Raw genomic sequence first — 20,389 nt, forward strand, 5'->3', positions numbered from 1 at the left:
CATTTCATAAATACCTCCCTGAGTCATCGCTTAATGACTTGATTCAGGGAAGGTGGCTAGTCTGAAAATACAATTCAAAATACATTGCTCCTTGTGACTTAATATTATAAAGCTGTTGAGCTGGGGGAGTGAATACAAACCATCTAGATTTTAGATGAATAAATATATTTCAATACCAAATTGTTCTATCCAGGGCTGTGAGACATAAGCTTGATTTCCAGTTTGATATACAGCAGATTAACAAACAAAATATTGTATTTGAAACCAATCACCTTTGAATCTTTGAGTACAATTTAGTGTGCTATGGTTTCTGAAAAGTCTTTTCTATAGTCCTAACTGCTTTTGCATATTTTATATGATATATTCTAAAACAGACCTTAATACTTGTAATATTCAAATTAAACTTGAAGTATAGATGATAATTATAGGCGATTTTGAAGGTGGTTGTTTCATAAAATTATAATGGTCAATATCAGTTGATTAATAATCCTAATAAAATTGACTAAAATAGGATTCAACCCATTTGGAATCTGTAGTTTGCAACTTACTTATATATAAGAAACATTTAGTAGTTTGTATGGAATCTTTGCTTTATTTTCATATTAAATTTGAAGCAACTACTAATTTTGTTTCCATTTTTAGCTGTAGCACCAGTTGTACCTGATTTAAGTAGTGACATCGATACAAGTAATTTTGATGACTTGGAAGAAGATAAAGGAGATGAAGAAACATTCCCCATACCTAAAGCTTTTGTTGGCAATCAGTTACCTTTTGTAGGATTTACGTATTATAGCAATCGTAGGTGAGTATGTTAAGTGTTGATTTTAGGGGTGGGTAATAATTTTGTTCTGGTCTGTTATTTTCTTAGGGGTATCTAAAAATCCCTTCGAGAACATTTAATGGTATATTAAGAGATATCTTAATATGCCATTTTTCAGTGATGCATGATATTTGTGTTATCCCATATTTCATTTCTTTTAGACTCATCCATGATCAAGATACTGTGTTTCAGAAATTGTTTGCTGAGGGATGCACTATATGTGTTCAAGTTACAGCAATTAATAAATTAAAAGATTCTATCAATACTAATATTTTGGTTAATCTCATTACCCAAAGAGCTCTGGTTTTATAATACATTTTGGAAGAACAAAGAGTTTTCTAGCATTACCGTCATTATATTGATGTTACAAAGGCCTGTAATTTTTAGTAATGCAAAAATTAAGTGATTCCTCACCAAAAATCACTAAATGAGTTTACCATGTCTTACATCATGTAAGACCTTGTGACCTTGGGCAAATAACTTTAACCTTTTATGTCTCCATTTTCTCAAAAATAGGGTTGATGATGATAATAATACTTGTCTCATAGGATTGTTTAAGGATTAATTAAATCAAAACAGTAGGACATTTAGAACATTAGCACTCAGTTAATGTTAGTTGTTATTAGTATGAGCTAATGTTAGCTTTAGTCTTCAAAAGACGAGATGTAAATAAAACGTTTAACATTATTTCAGTATGCTGAGCATTCATTTATTCATTCATTCAACAAACATGTTTGCCAACTTATTTTTTGTCAGATAGATACTAAGCACCAAGGTGCAGGGAGAAAGATGAATAAAATATGGTTAGTACCTTCTCTTAAGATGTTCATATCCTAGTGAGGAAATGGATATATTTTAAAGTGAAGCATTTTGTCATTTTAGTCAAAACTTTTTTATAAGAGCCTATTCAGGTCAAGTTTAGAAAACAGGAATGCAATTTAATCCTGCCTTAGGAAATTTCTCCAATAATCCAGCTATAAGACAGTACTGAATACTTTTTGTTGCATCAAATACTACAAGTAGTACTTGACTATTGACTTTTAGTAAAGTCCAGTATTTTAATCCTTCCCCCCCCAACACCCAGGAATATAATATTGTAGGTATTTTATATTGAAGTACACCGACAAGTTTCAAAGTGGTTTTTGCTAAAAAATCTTTCCTTCCTTCCTTCCTTCTCTCCTTCCTTCCTTCCTTCCTATTTTTATCAGTTATTCCCTGGCTTGGTTTCTGAAGCACTTGAAATGTTGATATAAACAACTCGCAATGTTTTTGGATTTTCTGTAGTTCATAGCAGTTAATGACCTTGTTTAGGTTTATCTATACAAAAGTAATCTTGAATTAAACATATATACTATTTGTAGTACATTGTCTTGTACTTGATTATGTTCTCTGGTTTTTCCTTGCATCTATATGGTGCATATCCCAAACTAATTTCTAAGTTTCTCAAAAGTAGAAATTGCACTCTATTCTTCAGTACCACTGTCTTATTGAATAACATAGTGTTGTTTAGTAATTGCCTATTACGTGAATGGTTGAAGGTATGGTTGATCTTCAAGAATCAGCAAAATACTGATTGGTTTTATGATAATATGTAAGTATAATTTTGAGTTACTGGATGAAATAGAAAACCTCTGAAATTCTTGCTCCTGAAATCCAAATATACCTTCAATTACTAAGGTTAGAGATCTTTATTGCTGAAATATAGCTAAATGAAGAATGATTTTTAACAGTTTAAAGGTTAAACTTCTGGCTACATTTGTAATAATCTAAAACCTCTCATAAAAAGTTACCTAAATTGGGGCACCTGGGTGGCTCAGTCATTAAGCGTCTGACTTCGGCTCAGGTCATGATCCCAGGGTCCTGGGATCGAGCCCCACATCAGGCTCCCTGCTCGGTGGAGAGCCTGCTTCTCCCTCTCCTACTCCCCCTGCTTGTGTTCCCTCTCTCACTGTCTCTCTCTCTCTGTCAAATAAATAAATAAAATCTTAAAAAAAAAAAAAGTTACCTAAATGACCAGATTCTGTATGAAAGCAGCAATATAATATATAAAATAACTTTGAAAGAAAAAAGAGGACAAAAAGTGGAAGAATGAATGGATATGTACAAGTGGTGTCCTTACATTTCCAATGCTGCATTCAGAGAAAGTCATATTATTAACTTTGCAGAGGCCAAATATTAACTTCAATTTATATAGCGTATTATAATTTAGAAGATATCTTAGGGATCAAATGGTCTGTTTTCCTATCTAATTCAGATTCCACTGGCATTGCTATATGCTTTTCTTTACGTTACATGATGTGGAATCAATCTCACACTGAATTTCTGAGACATTCAGTAGTTAATGGAATGAAGTTGTACTAAATCCAGAATTTGTCATTTGTTATATGGAATCTTTTCTCTACAAACCTGTTACTTAGTGCCTGTTACTGCCTCCTGATTATTTGATTCTCTAGTTGATCTGAATAATTTCCCAAGGAAAATATAAAAAGTGACATATTTTCCTGTTTTTGTTTTGTTTTGTTTTAGAGCACTGTTATATGTGTTTAATGGTACTTAAAGGAACTTCTGTTTTTTTACTATTAATAAAAATGTAATGACTTCATATGTAATGAATATGTAGCTGATGACAGCTGCCCTATAACAGCTATGAAGTGTGTAGTAGCTATTTGATATCTTTTTGAGGGTGTTCTCCTGATGAACCAAGGTGACGACTGTAGTGGTGGCGATGGTGGCAGTATTAATAGTGGTGGTTGTAGCTTGTTAAAGGCAGTAGCAGAAGCAGTAGCAGAGGCAGCCATAGTACCTTACCTTCCTATGACATTTGAGAGCTTAGGAAATTTTTTTCATATGATATGTTTAGATGTGTTTGATAATCTCATGATTTCTAAAGGTCACTACTATCTTATGTGTAATTGTAACTTTATACTGAATTTAAAGAAAGAACCCTGTAAGCCTTGGAGTCTCAAAGGATTAGCAGGCATCACCAGAACTTTAGGTTATGTTAACTCAACCACTTAAGGCAAAAACTCTTTTTTGCCCAGAAAGGCAATATCATTTTGGCTGAAGAATAATTGGGGCAGAGAGAGAAGTTGTGCTCGTGTCTTTACAAGTCAACACTTCCTTATCCCCAGTCCCTAATCCAAAAATCTCTAAAAACTGGGGCGCCTGGCTGGCTCAGTCAGTTAAGTGTCTGACTCTTGATTTCAGCTCAGGTCATGATCTCAGGGTTGTGAGTTCAGGCCCCGTGTTGGGCTCCACGCTGGGCATGGAGCCTACTTAAAAAAATAAAACTAAAAAAATAAAACCATAAAGCTCTAAAAACTGAAAGCATTTTTCACTAAAATTTGTTTGGTGGCAAAAGCTGCCATAACGTGCTCTCATGGCTAAAAACCTAATCTGAACTAACTTGAGACTATTTATGGTTTTTATTTATCCTACTTGGTATGAATATTCATATGTTTTGCTGCAGGAATAGTAAGGTATGATTACAGAGTGCTGCTTCTGACCTAACGGGGTTTTATTTAACATAGGTATCACTTTGTACTATGTTTCTAAAATAAAGAATTATGAACTTGCACTCAATTTTTAAAAAGCATAGCAAGTACAATACTGAACAAAAAAAATAGGCATGTAGTATATATTACTGGTTGTTATTGAATATTGAAGAGTCTTTTGGTTTTTTTACCTTTAAAAACTCTTTTCCTCTCAGATACTTATCTTCAGCAAATCCTAATGATAACCGAAGTAGCCCCAATGTGGATAAGAGCTTGGTAGGTATTTTCTTATTATTTTTTAAAAAGTTGTTTTGTGGATGGTGTATTTTGTATACATGATATTAAGTAAACATGTGTTGCATCTGAATGTGTAGTTAGTGAACTTGAATTTTGATAACACTTTTTACTTACTGTCTCCTTCCAACTTGATTTCTTGCCTGAATATCAAGTGGAGTATTTTATGTGGAGGTAATTAGTAAACTATAAATTGCTACACATATTGACAGTGGCAGTCTTTCTGATCTTTGGAATTAGGAATTTATGATAAATCAGTTTGTCAGTAAGGGTCTTGACAGGAAAACAGATAACATATTCAGAAGACTTAACTAAAGAGAGTTTTGTGTGTGTGATAAAATATACATAACATAAAATTTAATTTTTAAGTACAGTTCAGTGTCATTAATCACCTTCACATTGTTATGTAACTACCACCATCTGTCTCCAGAACTTTTTCTTCATCCCAGACTAAAACTTTGTGCACATTAAACTCTTTATTCTACTCCCTGCAACCCTGAGTAACCACTGTCCGACTTTCTCTGTCTCTATGAATTTGACCATGCTAGGTACCTAATGTAAGTGGAATCATACAATTTTGACTTTTTGTGATTGACTTATTTCACTTAGCCATAATATCCTCAGGTTTTATTCATGTTGTAACGTGTATCAGAATTTGATTCCTTTTTAAGACTGAATATTCTAGTCTGTGAATATATCACATTTTGTTCATTCATTAAGAGAGTTTAGTGAAAGGGCTATTTACAGTGCTATGAGCAGAGTCAAGGGGAGCAATAAATAAAGGGTGCAAAAGCACCTGTTGATTAACAACAGGGGGGAAGCTATTGTCCCCAGTCGGAAGGGACAAAGAGAGACAAGTATTGTTACCACAGCTCAGAAAAGCCTTACCATCATCAAAGAGGAACATAGAATATAGAACACGGCCAGCACCACAGTATGGCAATAAAAGGGTGGGGAGAATGAGTACTTTCTTTCTCCCACCTTCTGATTTCCTGCTGGTGTCTCCCATATGTTAAAACGAACCCTAAAATCACAGGACAATAGAATCCAGGTAATGCAATCTGTAGATTGCAAGGCAAAAGTAGGGCAGAGGATGGATTTCATGGCTAGAAAGGGGAGGGAGCAAATGGAAGAATAAACAGTACAGTCAGCATCATCTCATTTGTCCACTGAAAATTACTGTTATAAGTAAATATTAGAGACAGGAGGCCTTTTTATTGTCCATATAGCTCATGTTCATGAGACAGAGGTTAAAAAAAAAAAATCTTACTTAGATTTCAGAAGGTCCTTTTGGGTTGACCAGGACTTTTCTTAAAAATATTAGACGTAATTGTGGTGCTTGGCTGGCTCAGTTGGTAGAGTGTGAGACTCTCTATCTCAGGGTTGTGAGTTCAAGCCCTATGTTGGGCATAGAGCTTACTTAAAAAAATATTAGAAACAATTATTTGGCCGTCGTTGGAGCATTCTTTGAACTCTTGTACTGTAGCCTACATATTAGGGGGAGGGGAATAGGTAGCAATCATTTGTTAAAAGCTGATGTAATTCTTTCTCCTTGATACATTTATTCTTAAATTAAGAGAACATGCAATGTGAAGGGAGAGTGGAAAAAAGGAGAATGGACTGTGTGAGGACTTGTTAGCTGTTCTGACCATCTCTCTTTTAAATTCTCATCTCAACAGAGCTGTTTCCCAAGTTACATAGTTAATGGGCTCAGAAATCTTGAGAACCTTTGACCTAGGGAAGGTGACGATAAGGAGCTACTATAACCCACCTCCCACTGTATTACTTATCTGTAGGATTAGTGGTACATAGGACTTTAAAAAATATTTAGTGGAATCATGTTTTCTTTGGGCTGATCTTGTTCAGTGGTGATTGCCAGAAGTTCCTTTCACTGGCTGCTGCTACCTTTTATCTTTTCTCCGGGAAGATCACAGGGCGAGTAGACAACTTTGGTGTCTCCACTGTTTCTGTTAACGTAGAGATAAATAGAAAAGTCGACAAATTTAATTTTCAACTCTTCCTTTAAAGCCTTCCAGCAAAGATGCTAATGAACAGCTTTGCAATTGACAAATAGAATGAATAATTTTCATTCCTATCTTAATTTTCTTTTTTGCTGCAAATGACACTGATAAATCCCTCCTCCTTGGAACTTCCGTAACTCTTTCATGTTCCCATTATTTCCTTCTGTTTTCTTCCCACCGCTTTAGATTTTATTTTCAATCCCTTTTGCAGGATCTCTTCCCCTTCTTTCCTCCCTCCCTCCCCTTTAGTTGTTAAATGTTTCTCAAGATGATTCTGATCTTTGCTTTCTGCTCATTTTCTATAGGTAATCTTGTTTATGTGCAGCTTGTTCCTCTAAACTCCAGACCTGTATCTCTCCTCTCTCTCTCTCTCTCTCTCTCTCTCTCTCTCTCTCTCTCTGACTAGATTTCTCTTCTTGTGCTTCTCAGTTCTTACCCTAGGCCAGAGCTAAACTCATAGTTCTCCTCTCTCTATCCCCTCCCCAGCAGTTCTTATTGTGTTCCCTATCTTTTGTATGGTAATCTGTTTCTCTCTTCTTTCTTTTTCCTTCCTGCCTGCCTGCCTTCCTTTTCTTTCTTTCTGCCTTTCTTTTTTTCTTATGTTGACTTTTTTTTTTAATAATCCTACTTTGATCTTTCAAATTTTTGTATTATTGAAGTATAGTTGACATACAATGGTACATTAGTTCTAGGTATACAACATAGTGACTTGACAATTCTATACATTACTCGATGCTCACTACGATAAGTGTAGTTACCAACTGTCACCATACATTGTTATTATTTGTTATTGACTATATTCCCTATGCTGTACTTTATTGTTATTGTTATTGACTATATTCCCTATGCTGCACTTTATCATCTCTTATTTCTAATCAGTTGTTAGGTTATAAATTCTACCTTCTGACTGACACAGTTATCCATTTCCTCCTCTTTGTTCCTGTAGCCTCTGCCTCATATCAAACCTATATACTCTTTTGCCTGAACTGTCTCAAAAGCCCGTTAACTGGTTACTTTGATTAGAATTTGTCTACCCTCTACTCTGTTCACCTGTTTCTGAAGTGATGTACTATGTTGTTTCCCTTTTTAAAATGCTTATAGGTTAAAGTCCCTAACTACAATTTTTGCATACAAAAATCATGGTCTCACTCACCATTTCAGATTTTATGAGACTCATTCTATTACGTTCTGTGCTCTTGATTTCTTCCCATTTACAAAATATATCATATTTTCTTCTGCTTCTCTACTTTTGAACTCATTCATTCTGGCTAAAATGCCTTTTTTCTACCACCTTCTCCACTTAGTAAATATCTTCATCTTGTAGGTCTGATCTCAAACATTACATTTTCCTGGCAGAATTCCCTCCTTCAGGACACCTCATATATAACCTTATCATCACCACATTATATTCTAATATTTGTGTGTATGTCTTTGGATTATTGTATGTTCTATTCCTCCTATTTCTATTCCTCTATGCCCATCTATTTAATTCTTAGCTTCACAAGCACAGGGACCAAATCTTCTTAATTTTTTATATTACTAATGCCTACTATAGTGCCTGACACATTTCTAGGTGTTGAGAAAAATGCTTATTAAGTTAATAGTAATTTCAGATAGAAAGAAAAAGGATCAGATTGAACCAGGTAACTCCATCTTGAACAGATGTAGAATGGTAACATAAACTTGTTATTTTTAAGTTCTCTATGAACATTCTTAGTAGGATGAGTTTTGTTTTGTTTTGTTTTGTTTTTAATTAAAGCAGGAAAATTTGCAAAAAACAATTTATAAGCTGGAAGAACAGCTGCATAATGAAATGCAATTAAAAGATGAAATGGAGCAGAAGTGCAGGTAAGAATGTACTTTATATGTTTTTAACATTAAAAATTGTATAGTACATACTTATTTTAAAATTTGCCCTCTATAAAACACTTGAAAAGTAATTGGAAATGAGATGGAGATACAAAGGTTGCTGCTTATATACATTCAATGAAGAACGCCTTGGCTAGAATTGGAAAGTGATATTCATGTTGGCGTTAGTTATAGACATATTGTCCTCAGAATATTTAAAGTGCATTTGCTTCTGGCAGTCTTTATTAAAAAACTATAATGCTGATTCACTTAATGCCTGATTTATTACTTTTCTCTGCCATTTTAATTAGCTGACTGAAAGGGCAAATTAATTTACATTAAATAAAGTGCTTTCTAGGGTCACCTGGGTGGCTCAGTTGTTAAGCATCTGCCTTTGGCTCAGGTCATGGTCCCAGGGTCCTGGGATCGAGCCCCACATTGGGCTCCCTGTTCAGCAGGAAGCCTGCTTCTCCCTCTCCCACTCCCCCTGCTTGTGTTCCCTCTCTAGCTGTGTCTCTCTCTGTCAGATAAATAAAATCTTTAAATAAGGTGCTTTCTAAAATGTAAATGTTATTAAATGTTAAAATTCATTAAATCTAATAAGAATCTGTATATTTATGAAATATATAATCAAAATTATTTGAAATAACCTAGCACAATGTTGAGTTACTTATTAACTACAAACAACTTTTATATTTTTGTGGGTGGTTTACAGAGGTAATGCAGAGATTAAGTATTCAACAAATGGAATTGGGAAAACTGGCAATTTTGTGATTGGGCCAAGGAGGAAACAAGTAAAAGTCTCATTGCATACCATTCATGATAGATTAAATACTTAAGTATATAATACAAACTTTTCTCAGAAAAACACATATAAGCAAATTTCTAGAATTTCTAAGTATGAAATACAGAAATAAGGGGAAGAAATGGAAATAAATTTGTTGAGAAGTTTCTTCATCCAAAATTAAACTAGTGATAGTGGCAGTGTAGGTATCGATTCGAGGAAGAAGTAGGAATGGTCAAAGTGGCCTGTAATGGTAGGAGAGTGTTGGGGAGAGAAGGGAAGCCTGAGATGGGGGGTGGTAAGGTTGACAGAATCTAGGTCTTAGAGGACTTTGTTTTTGACAAGCTAAGGAATTTGGAATGTATCCTAAAGATGATGGAAAAACCTTGAAAGTTATTAAACTAAGTAAAAAACTGATAACATTTTCTTTTTAAAAAGAACTCTGGTTAGTTGGCAGCACTTCACATTTATTCAACTAAATGGAAATGAAGGAGGAAGATGAGTCAAGGATGATTCCTAAGTTATGTCCTTTCTTAGGGATACCTAGAGTAAAAACAAACTGGTATTATGGGTAAGGGTGTGGAGCAGAGGGAATAACATTTTGGGCATGCTGAGTGAGGTATTTGAAGCATCCGTGTAAAACATTGTACATGCAGATTTGAAGCTTAGGGTTATGTTCAGAGCCAAAGAAAACAAATTGTGATGGAGATAATAAATACACTTTCAATTTATCTCAACTTTTTGACTAGGTTGTTCCGTGATACATTTACTCCCAGTTATATATGCCACCTTGCCCTTCATTATTTAATCTTGTATAAAGTTTAAATAGCTAATTTTTGTTTATTATCAAGTATTGCATGAGTGATTCAGGGATCCTTAACCTGGAATCCATAGACCTCCCCCAGAGGGTGCATGGATGGAATTCAGGGTTCTTAAACTTGGATGAGAAAAAGTGAGTGTTTTCCATAACATATAATGAAAATTCAGCATTTCCTTCCACTATGAACAAAAGCAATAATCTACATTTATTAGCAGTAGCTGTGAATTTTTTATTACTGATACCATAAATATTTTCATGTATTATGGTTGTTATCTCTAAATATCATTTGTGCTCATCACTACTTTGAAATTACTACCACTAGATCTTGTGGTTTAATGAGTTAATAAAGAAACACACATATTACTGAAACATACATTTTATTTATTTATTTATTTATTCATTCATTTATTTAAAGGAGAAAGAGAGAGCCTGTGTGCGAGTGTGGGGGGTGGGGGTGGTCTTAAACAGGCTCCATGCCTAGTGCAGAGCCTGACACAAGGCTCAACCTCACGACCTTGAGATCATGACCTGAGGCAAAATCAAAAGTCAGATGCTTAACCAACTGAGCTACCCAGTTGCCCCCATACATTTTTAAAATTTAAGACTGAATTTTAATATATTTTTGGCTTGTTTTTAATCCTATATTTTATTTTACGTTTTAAAATATATTATTCTGAGAAAAGGCCACAGGCTTCACCAGACTGCCAAAGGAATCCACAGCACCAAAGATGTTAAGACATCTTAGTTAAATGGGAAAGTAAGGAATGTGGTGTTCCACCACTGGGCAATAAAAAATAAACATATTTCTAATCTATACTGCTTTTGTTTTTACAGAACTTCAAACATAAAACTAGACAAGATAATGAAAGAATTGGATGAAGAGGTACTTTTTGTTTTCTAATCAGAAGTTTCCTTTTTTGAGAGTTTTTTCTTTTTTTCAGATTGTTTTGTTTTCTAAGAAAATTGCATTTAAACTTTATAGGTTGAAATACAGACAGAGTCAAAGAACTGTGATGAAGGCCTTACTTAGGAACTGCAGGTTTAAATGATACAGATTAGATTATATTTTAGTTTCCTTTGTATATGTACTTTTATTCTAGAACCATGTTGAAATTTTAGTACATAAATTTCATTTCAGTGGTTCTTAACATTTGAGAAAGGAGCAAGAGAATCAAATGGGATCTGGAACTACAGCAGAAAAAGACAAATAGGAAAGAGGAAAGAGTACAATTTTAAATTGTAAAAAAAAAATCCTTTTTAAAAGGACTGACATTAACATAATTTTATGTGATGAAATGGGAAATGTATTGATTTTAGAATTACTCATGTTTTCCATGGTCACCTAGCAAGAAGTTTTTTGGTTTTTTTTTTTTAAAGATTTTATTTATTTATTTGACAGAGAGAGACACAGTGAGAGACGGAACACAAGCAGGGGGAGTGGGAGAGGGAGAAGCAGGCTTCCCATGGAGCAGGGAGCCTGATGTGGGGCTCGATCCCAGGACCCTGGGATCGTGACCTGAGCTGAAGGCAGACGCTTAATGACTGAGCCACCCAGGCACCCCACAGGAAGTTTTTACTAGGGAAACATATCATGATTCAGATGTTTGTTTGCAAATATATAATACATTGTCTTCCTTTTGATCAGCTTATACTGTCTTTCCACTATGTGTATGAAGAGTACCCTAAAAAGAAATATACTTTCTATAGCCTTACTGATTTCTTCCTTTTTTTTTTTTTTTGATTTAGTCTTTCTAGTGGTTTTTGTGCTGTCTTAATTTTCTCTGTTCTTAAGGAATAGTATTTGTCAATGTCTTGTTTTTTGTTTTTTTCATTTGTAGCTTTGGATATGCATATACATATAATACATACAAATACATACATACATACACATGTAATACAAATATGTATATTTCACCAACTTGCCATTGGTCAGTGTGTACTTAGCACTACTGATTTAGCTCTAAGTATGTAAGAAATCCATTTTGCAAATCCTCAGCTTTGGATATTTCATTTCTAAAAAACAGATAAAATTCTGGTATGCTAGATTAAAGTTAAGATCAATCCACTAAGAAGACGTAGCATTCATAAATTTGTATCCACCAAATAGCAGAGCTACAAAATATGTGAAATAAAAGCTGATAAAACTGAAAAGATAGACAAATCCACAATTACTGTTGGAGACTCCACTATCACTCTATAGACAGAAAATCCGCAAATATACAGGAGAACTCAACCACACCATCAACCAACAAGATCTTTTTAACAGTTCTAGAACCCTGCACCCAACAACAGTAAAATACACATTCTTTTCAAGCACTCAAAGAATACATACCAACATAGAGCACATCCTGAACAAACTTCTACAAATTAAAAAAAAATTTTAAATCATAGAGTGGCTCTGACCAAAATGTAATCAAACTAGAATGACTAACAGATATCGGGCAAATCTGCAAACATATGGAGACTAAACAACACAGTTCTAAATAATCCATAGGTCAAAGAGTAAGTCTTCAGGGGAGTGAAAGAATATGTTGGAATGTTAATTATGTCTTATAAAGTTTATGTTTGTTTTTTTTTAAGATTTATTTGTTTATTAGAGAGAGAAAGCATGAGCAGGAGGAGGGGCAGAAGGAGAGGGAGAGAAGCAGACTGAGCCACCCAGGTGCCCCCTCATAAAGTTATGTTAAAGAGTTATGGCTTATAAAAAGAATGAAATCTTGCCATTTGCAACACCATACATGGTCTCAGAGGGTTTTTATGCTAAGTGAAATAAGGCAGACAGAGAAAGACAGATACTATATAATTTCACTTATATGTGGAATCTAGAAAACAAAACAAAAAAACAGACTCTTAAATACAGAGAACAAACTGATGGTTGCTGGGGATATGGGTGAAGTAGTAGGTGAAGAGGATTAAGAGGTACAAACTTCCAGTTATAAGATAAATAAATCATGAAGATAAAATGTATGGCATAGGGAATATAGCCAGTAATATTGTAATAATGTGTGTGGTGACTACACTTACATTGAGAACTGTCAAATTGCTGTGTTGTACACCTGAAACTAACATAACATTGTGTGTCAACTATACCTCAATAATAAAATAAGTTATGGTTCTTCATCTTTAAAAAAATACTTGAACAATAAAAATAAAACATCAAAATTTGTGGGATGCAGCTGACATAGTGCTTAAGGGAAATTTATACACTAAAGGCACACATTAAAAAAGATGAAAAAGCTCAAATGAGTCATCTAAGCTCCTACCTCAAGAATGTAGAAGAGCAAAATAAACCCAAAGCAAGAAGAAGGAAGGGGAAATAAAGATAAGAGCAGAGATCAGTGGAATTGAAAATAAAAACAATACAGAAAATCAATGAAAACAAAAAGCCAGCTGTTTGGAAAATTGACAGACCTCCAGCAAGATTGATAAAAAAAAAGGGGGGACATAAATGATCAGTATCAGGAATAAAACAGGGCAGGCATATCACTAGAGTCCCTACAGATAATCAAAAGGATTATAAAGGAATACTACAAACAATCCTAAACATGTAAGTGTGAAATTTAGGTAAAATGGACTAGTTCCTCCAAAAGTACAAACTACCACAACTCACACAATGTGAAATAGATTATTTGAATAGCCCTATATAACTGTTGAAGTGAATTCATAATTTAAAAGTTTCCCAAAAAGTAGGGGTGCCTGGGTGGCTCAATGGTTAAGCAGCAAACTCTTGGTTTTGGCTTATGTTGTAAACTCCTGGGTTGTGGGATTGAGCTTCACGTGGGGCTCCATGCTCAGTGGGGAGTCTGCTTGAAGATTCTCTCCTTCTGCCTCTCCCCCTACCAGGTTGCACGCGTGCACGCTCTTTCTCTCTCTCTCTCAAATAAGTCTTTAAAAAAAATAAAAATAAAAAAGTTTCCCAAAAACTAATCTCCAGAACCAGGTGGTTTTATTAGAGAGTTTGACCAAATGTTTTAAGGAGAATTAATACCATTTCTACACTATCTGTTCCAGGATATATAAAAGAAGGGAACACTCCCCAGTGAGTTTTATGAAACTAGAATTACCCAGATAACCAAATCTCACCAAGAGAGCACTACAAAGAAAACCACAGATCGGTATCCCTCATTTACAGCCTACTGATTTTTTACAAAGGTGCAAAAGCAATTTTTAACAAGTGGTGCTTGGAGTAATTAGATATTCATAGACCAAGATATGAACCTCAAGTCTCACATTTTATGTAAAAATTAACTCAAGATGGGTCATATATTTAAAGGTGAACATAAAAACAAAACTCTTAGGAAAAAAATAAGTGAAAAATCCTTGAGACTTACAGCTTGGTGAAAAGTTCTTAGACATGATACCACAAACATCCACATAAGGAAAATAATTCAACAAATTGGACTTCATCAGAATTCACAGTATTTGTTCTGTGAAAGACCATGATAAGAAGATGAAATGACAAGATATAGATTGGAAAAAAAAATTTGCAAACTACGTATCTCACAAAGGAATCTATTTAGACTATTTAAAGAACTCTAAAGCTCGACAGTAAATAAACAAATAATTCCATTTGAAAATTGGCAGAAGACAGAGTGGATAAAAAGCACATGAAAAGATGCTCAACATCATTAACCATGAGGGAAATGCAAATAAAACCACTATGAGATATCATTTTATAATCATTAGAGCAAGTAGAATAAAAAATAGCACAGTACCAAAACTGGCAAGAATATAGGGAAACTGGTTCCCTCATACATTATAGACGGGAATGTAAAATTGTACAGCCAATCTGGAAAGTATTTTGGCAGTTTCCTCAAACACTAAACATGCAACTACCAGGCGACCCGGCAGTTGCACTATTGGGCATTTATCCCAGAAAAAATGAAAACTTATATCCTCAAAAAACCTGTATACTACTGTTCATAGTAGCCTTATTTGTAATAGCCAAAAACTAGAAATAATCAAAATGTCCTACCATAGGTGAATGGTTGAACCAACTTTGATACATCTATACATTGAGTACTACGCAGCAACAAAAAGGCATGAACTATTGGTAAAACACAACTTGGATGGATCTCATGGGCATTATATTGAGTGTAAAAAGCCGGTCCCAAAAGGTCCATACTGTATGATTCCATTAATATAACATTCTCAAAAAATGACAAAATTATACAGATGGAGGCCGGGATATGGCTGGTAGGAGAAGGGTGATGTGTGCAGCTATAAGTAGTGGCTGGCTGGAAGGAGTTGGTTGTGCTGATAAAACAGTTCTGTATCTTGACTGGTGGTGATGGTTACGTGAATCTACACATGAGCTGAAATAACATAGAACTACACACACTTTAAACCCCTCCATTTTGTTACTGTACTATTGTTACATAAAATGTATCTGTTAGGGGAAACTGAGTGGAAGAGTACATGAAACCTCTTAGTACTATCTTTGCAACCTCCTGAAATGTATAATTATTTCAAAATTTAAAAAATGAAAAAAAAGTTAGAATGATAAAATCTTAGAATTGGGAAGACCTTGGATGATCTCTGCAAATTTTACTAAATCTAACAGCATTTTACTTAAAACATGAGTTTTGCTTGATGATGGGAAAGTCCAGAAAAACGCAGTAAAAGGAGGTTTTCCCAGTGTGGAATCTTAAAGATAAAAATGAAGCATCAAAAGCAAGATATGCTGGAAGTGGTAACTCAGAAACAATATAAATTTTTAAGTTGTGAAGGTTGGGTATTTTTTTTCTTTAACTCTCCCCTCTCATGTGGTTTCATGTTCTAAAATAAGTATTTTCTTCATTACTTTTTAATATGCATTGGTAGGTAGATACATAGAACATTTTAAAAAGGTAAGTTGTTGTTGAGATAGGAAGAGGATTAAGGGAGACACACGGGGACTAATGAACTTACTGCACACACTAGCATTTGGTACCATTTGAGCTCTATACCATTTAGTTATCAAATGTGTAAGTATTATCTTTAATATTTATATCTTTAGGATTGTAAATCAACCAAAATATTGGTAATATAATGCAATCTGGTCATCTTAAACTAATAAAGCAGCTCTCTGATAAGATTTGTAAGGTTGTTTTTTATATTCATGGATTTAAAAATCTGAAAAATTTCCATATCTGGTTTGAATAGGGGGATTCTATCTTCTTATAAGGCTAGCTAATTCTATTCTTAGGAAGTTGTCATTAGCAGGTACTTTCTGATTTTGAAACAAAAAAAATCCATCTTAAGTCTTTGTGTGTTTTATTCTTAAAGTACACAGTATTCCTCTAAATAAATGAAGAGTTTAATTTGCAATGGTCACTTGTATCCTTATGTTTTCAGGGGAATCAAAGAAGAAACCTAGAATCTACAGTGTCTCAGATTGAGAAGGAGAAAATGTTACTACAGCATAGAATTAATGAGTACCAGAGAAAAGCAGAACAGGAAAATGAGAAGAGGAGGAATGTAGAAAATGAAGGTAAATTGTTAAAGTTTTTGAAAAGCACTGGAATTTCTAACACTGTCCTTGAAGGTCTTTGTCATGAGGTTGTCTTAAATTTAGGGCCTATGATACATTTTTGAAGCCACAATCCTAAGGCACCTCTGAACTAATTACCCATGTCCCAGGATAAATGTATAAGATATTAAAGTCAGTAGAAATCACACTAGAAGAGTGATTTTCATCCTTGCATGCATCTTGGAGTCTCTTGGGAAGCTTTAAAGACTCCTGATGCCTAAGCTCCGGCAATTCTAATTTAATTGATCTAGACATGTGGCCTGGGCCTTGGTATTTTTTATAAGCTCTCTAGGCACTTCTATCTAACAAGCAGCCATTTGAGAACTATTAACTAAAATTTCATGTGTTTTCATATTAGTGTTAGAAATACATTTAAAATAGTTTTCTATACCCTTTGATCCAGTGATTTCATTTCTAGGAATTTATTTTATGTATGCACTTGTGCACATGCACACTGATACATAAACAAGATATTTATAGCATTATGTCTAAGATGTATCTTTAAGTGAAAAAAACAGTACAGATTGTTTAAAACGAGTGCTTATCTAGACATGCTTAAATATGTGTATGTGTGTATAGAAATGCATGTGAAAACATATTAATGTTTGTGTTTTTATGTTTTAGGGTATAGATATAGACACTGTCTTAGGAAGAATATGTAAGAATTAAGTAGTAGTTGTTTCTTGGGGAGGAGAGGTAGAGGGACTGAGACCATGGAGGGAGGAAGGCATATTCTACACCACAGACCATTTGGTACCTTTTGAATTTTGACCCATTTTTTCAGATAGTGAACTTTTCAAAGATTTGTGCTATTCAAAAAAATAAATAATACTAATAAAACTGGGTTTATAATGTTTCACTAATAGATTGACCTTATTAAGGGAATACAAAAATTTGAAATATTACAACACTGGAAACAAATCTGTTACATTCTCTATTGTTGAATTTAAATATAAGTACTTCCATGATGAAATTTGACTTTGGGAGTGGACCTAATATAGCTGACTGTGACCTAAGACTAAATTTCATTTTTTTAAAGGGATTTATATGTTTCCTCTATGATAACTTTCTAATTTCTACATTTTTTTCCCCTTCATTTTCTAGTTTCTACATTAAAGGATCAGTTGGAAGACTTAAAGAAAGTAAGTCAAAATTCACAGCTTGCTAATGAGAAGCTGGCACAATTACAAAAGCAGGTGAGTTTTTGGAATAAGATTTTTTTAATTATAATTAATTAAAATAAGTTGGTATTTTGGTCAAAAACCTATTTTCTTGCTCTTTTTTTTTTAATAGCTAGAAGAAGCCAATGACTTACTTAGAACAGAATCAGACACAGCCGTAAGATTAAGGAAGAGTCACACAGAGATGAGTAAGTCAGTTAGTCAGCTAGAGTCCCTAAACAGAGAATTGCAGGAGAGAAATAGAATTTTAGAGAATTCCAAGACACAGACGGACAAGGACTATTACCAGCTGCAAGCTGTATTAGAAGCTGAACGAAGAGACAGAGGTCATGATTCTGAGATGATTGGAGACCTTCAAGGTAATATTTTTTCTTACTGTGGTAAAATATACATAACATAAAATTTACTCTTTTAGCCATTTTTAAGTGTACAGTTCAGTGGCATAAAGTCCAATCACATTTGTGTGCAACCATCGCTACTATCCATCTTCAGAACCTTTTTATCATCCCAAACTAAAACTCTATACCCATTAAATAATAACTCCCCATTCTCCCTCCTTCCAGCCCCTGGTAACCACCATCCTACTCTATTAATTTTACTGTCTCATAAAAGAGGAGTCATACAGTATTTATTCTTTTGTATCTCTGTTTTTTCCCCTTAGCGTAATATCTTCAAGATTCACCCATGTCGTAACATGTATCAGAATTTTCTTCTTTTTTAGATGTGGAGAGAAAAAGGATCCCTCCTGCGCCTCTCCCACCTTTGGTGGGAATGCAAATTGGTGCAGACACTGTGGAAGACAGTGTGGAAGTTCCTCAAAAAATTAAAAATAGAATTACTAGGGGCACCTGGGTGGCTCAGTCTGCTGGGGATTCTCTCTCTCCGGCTCCCTCTGCCCCTTCCTCTCCCTCTCCCCCATGCTTGCTCTCTCTTTCTAAAATAAATCTTAAAAAAAAAAAAAAAAGAAAAGAAAAAAATAGAATTATTATATGATCCAGTAATTCTACTACTTGGTATTTACCCATAGAATACAAAAACACTAATTTGAAAAAGATATATGTGCCCCTATGTTTATTGCAACATTTACAATAGCCAAGATATGGAAGTAACCCAAGTGTCCCTCCATAGATGAATGGATAAAGAAGATGTGGTGTGTGTATATATATATACACACACACAGTGGAATAATTACTCAGCCATGAAAAAGAATGAGATCTTGGCCATTCGTGACAAGATGAATAGACCTAGAGGGTATAATGCTAATTGAAATAAGTCAGTCAGAGAAAGACAAATACCATATGATTTCACTCATATGTGGAATTTAAGAAACAAAAAAGAGACAGACAAAAAATTGGCACTTAAATACAGAGAACAAACTGGTCGTTGCCAGGGGGAGGTAAGTGACATAGGTGAAGGAGATTAAGAGCACACTTACCAATGAGCACAGTAGTGTATAGAATTGTAGAATCATTATATTATATACTGGAAACTATTATAACACTGTAATTGTACTTCAGTTTAAAAAATTAAAATTTAAAGAGAAAGAAGAATTTTTCTTCCTTTTTAAGGATGAATAATATTCCACTGTGTGCATACCACATTTTGTTTTTCAATGGAAGATAGTTTTTAAAAGTTAATTTTAATGTGGCTAGAAACATTTACCATACTAATCATTTCTAAGTGTAAATAATATATATATATATATATATATTTTTTTTTTTTTTTTAAGATTTTATTTATTTGACAGAGACACAGGGAGAGAGGGAACACAAGCAGGGGGAGTGGGAGAGGGAGAAGCAGGCTTCCCGCTGAGCGGGGAGCCCGGTGCAGGGCTCGATCCCAGGACCCTGAGATCATGACCTGAGCCGAAGGCAGACGCTTAACGACTGAGCCACCCAGGCGCCCCTCTAAGTGTAAAGTAATATATTTTTTATCATATTCTCAAAGAAAATGATCTTGGGCGCCTGGGTGGCTCAGTCCGTTAAGCATCTGACTCTTGATTTTGGCGCAGGTCATGATCTCAGGGTCATGAGATCGAGCCCTGTGTTGGGCTCTGCGCTGGGTCTGGAACCTGCTTGAGATTCTGTCTCTCCCTCTCCCTGTAACCTTTCCCCTCACATGCACTCTCTCTCAAAAAAAAAAAGAAAGAAAGAAAGAAAGTGACCTTGGTGAAACTGGAAGTGGTTTCTTTCTCTTTCAGGATAATGCTTGCTTTTCTATCTCATTGTAAGTTCTTCACTCTGACAGGCACCCCTCTGAGGTCGGTAATATGGTATTTCCAATTTTATGGCTGGATTACTGAGAATTTTAAAACGTGCCTAATTCACAAAAGCCTTACTCAAAGTGGGACTAATCCAGAGAGAAGATTATCACTATTGAAACCTGGGAATTCCTTGTACATCGTTGGCAGAAATAGAAACTCAATTACAGAAATAGAATCCCAATACGAATAAAGGATTAGGTTCTTGGGAAGGTTAGGACTACAGATATCAGCAGTCTTTATGAATCTAAAAGGAAAAAGATTGAATGTAACTAATAGTAAAGGAACAATTTTGGTAATGGTAATATAATCAGTTTATTGTTTTCAAAAAGATGCCTGCCTCTACCAACTTCTCA

The 20,389-nt window shown here is 34.5% G+C and overlaps 1 protein-coding gene across 6 annotated transcripts in view; it reads left to right on the forward strand.

Annotated features, from left to right (window-relative positions):
- ROCK1 (Rho associated coiled-coil containing protein kinase 1) overlaps positions 1 to 20,389 on the forward strand; it is a 149,888-nt gene that overhangs the window by 75,920 nt on the left and 53,579 nt on the right. For 5 of the 6 annotated variants that reach the window (XM_032421458.1, XM_032421459.1, XM_032421463.1 and 2 more), the window contains 7 exons: positions 643 to 802; positions 4,530 to 4,590; positions 8,389 to 8,477; positions 10,916 to 10,964; positions 16,418 to 16,553; positions 17,697 to 17,788; positions 17,886 to 18,132. In XM_032421458.1, coding sequence (XP_032277349.1) covers positions 643 to 802; positions 4,530 to 4,590; positions 8,389 to 8,477; positions 10,916 to 10,964; positions 16,418 to 16,553; positions 17,697 to 17,788; positions 17,886 to 18,132 — 834 coding nt within the window. The remainder of the gene's footprint in view (positions 1 to 642; positions 803 to 4,529; positions 4,591 to 8,388; positions 8,478 to 10,915; positions 10,965 to 16,417; positions 16,554 to 17,696; positions 17,789 to 17,885; positions 18,133 to 20,389) is intronic. The other variant, XM_032421460.1, reaches the window with a different exon arrangement.

Source organism: Phoca vitulina, unplaced genomic scaffold (genome assembly GCF_004348235.1).
Source record: "Phoca vitulina isolate PV1807 unplaced genomic scaffold, GSC_HSeal_1.0 scaffold24, whole genome shotgun sequence".
Lineage (NCBI taxonomy): Eukaryota > Metazoa > Chordata > Mammalia > Carnivora > Phocidae > Phoca > Phoca vitulina.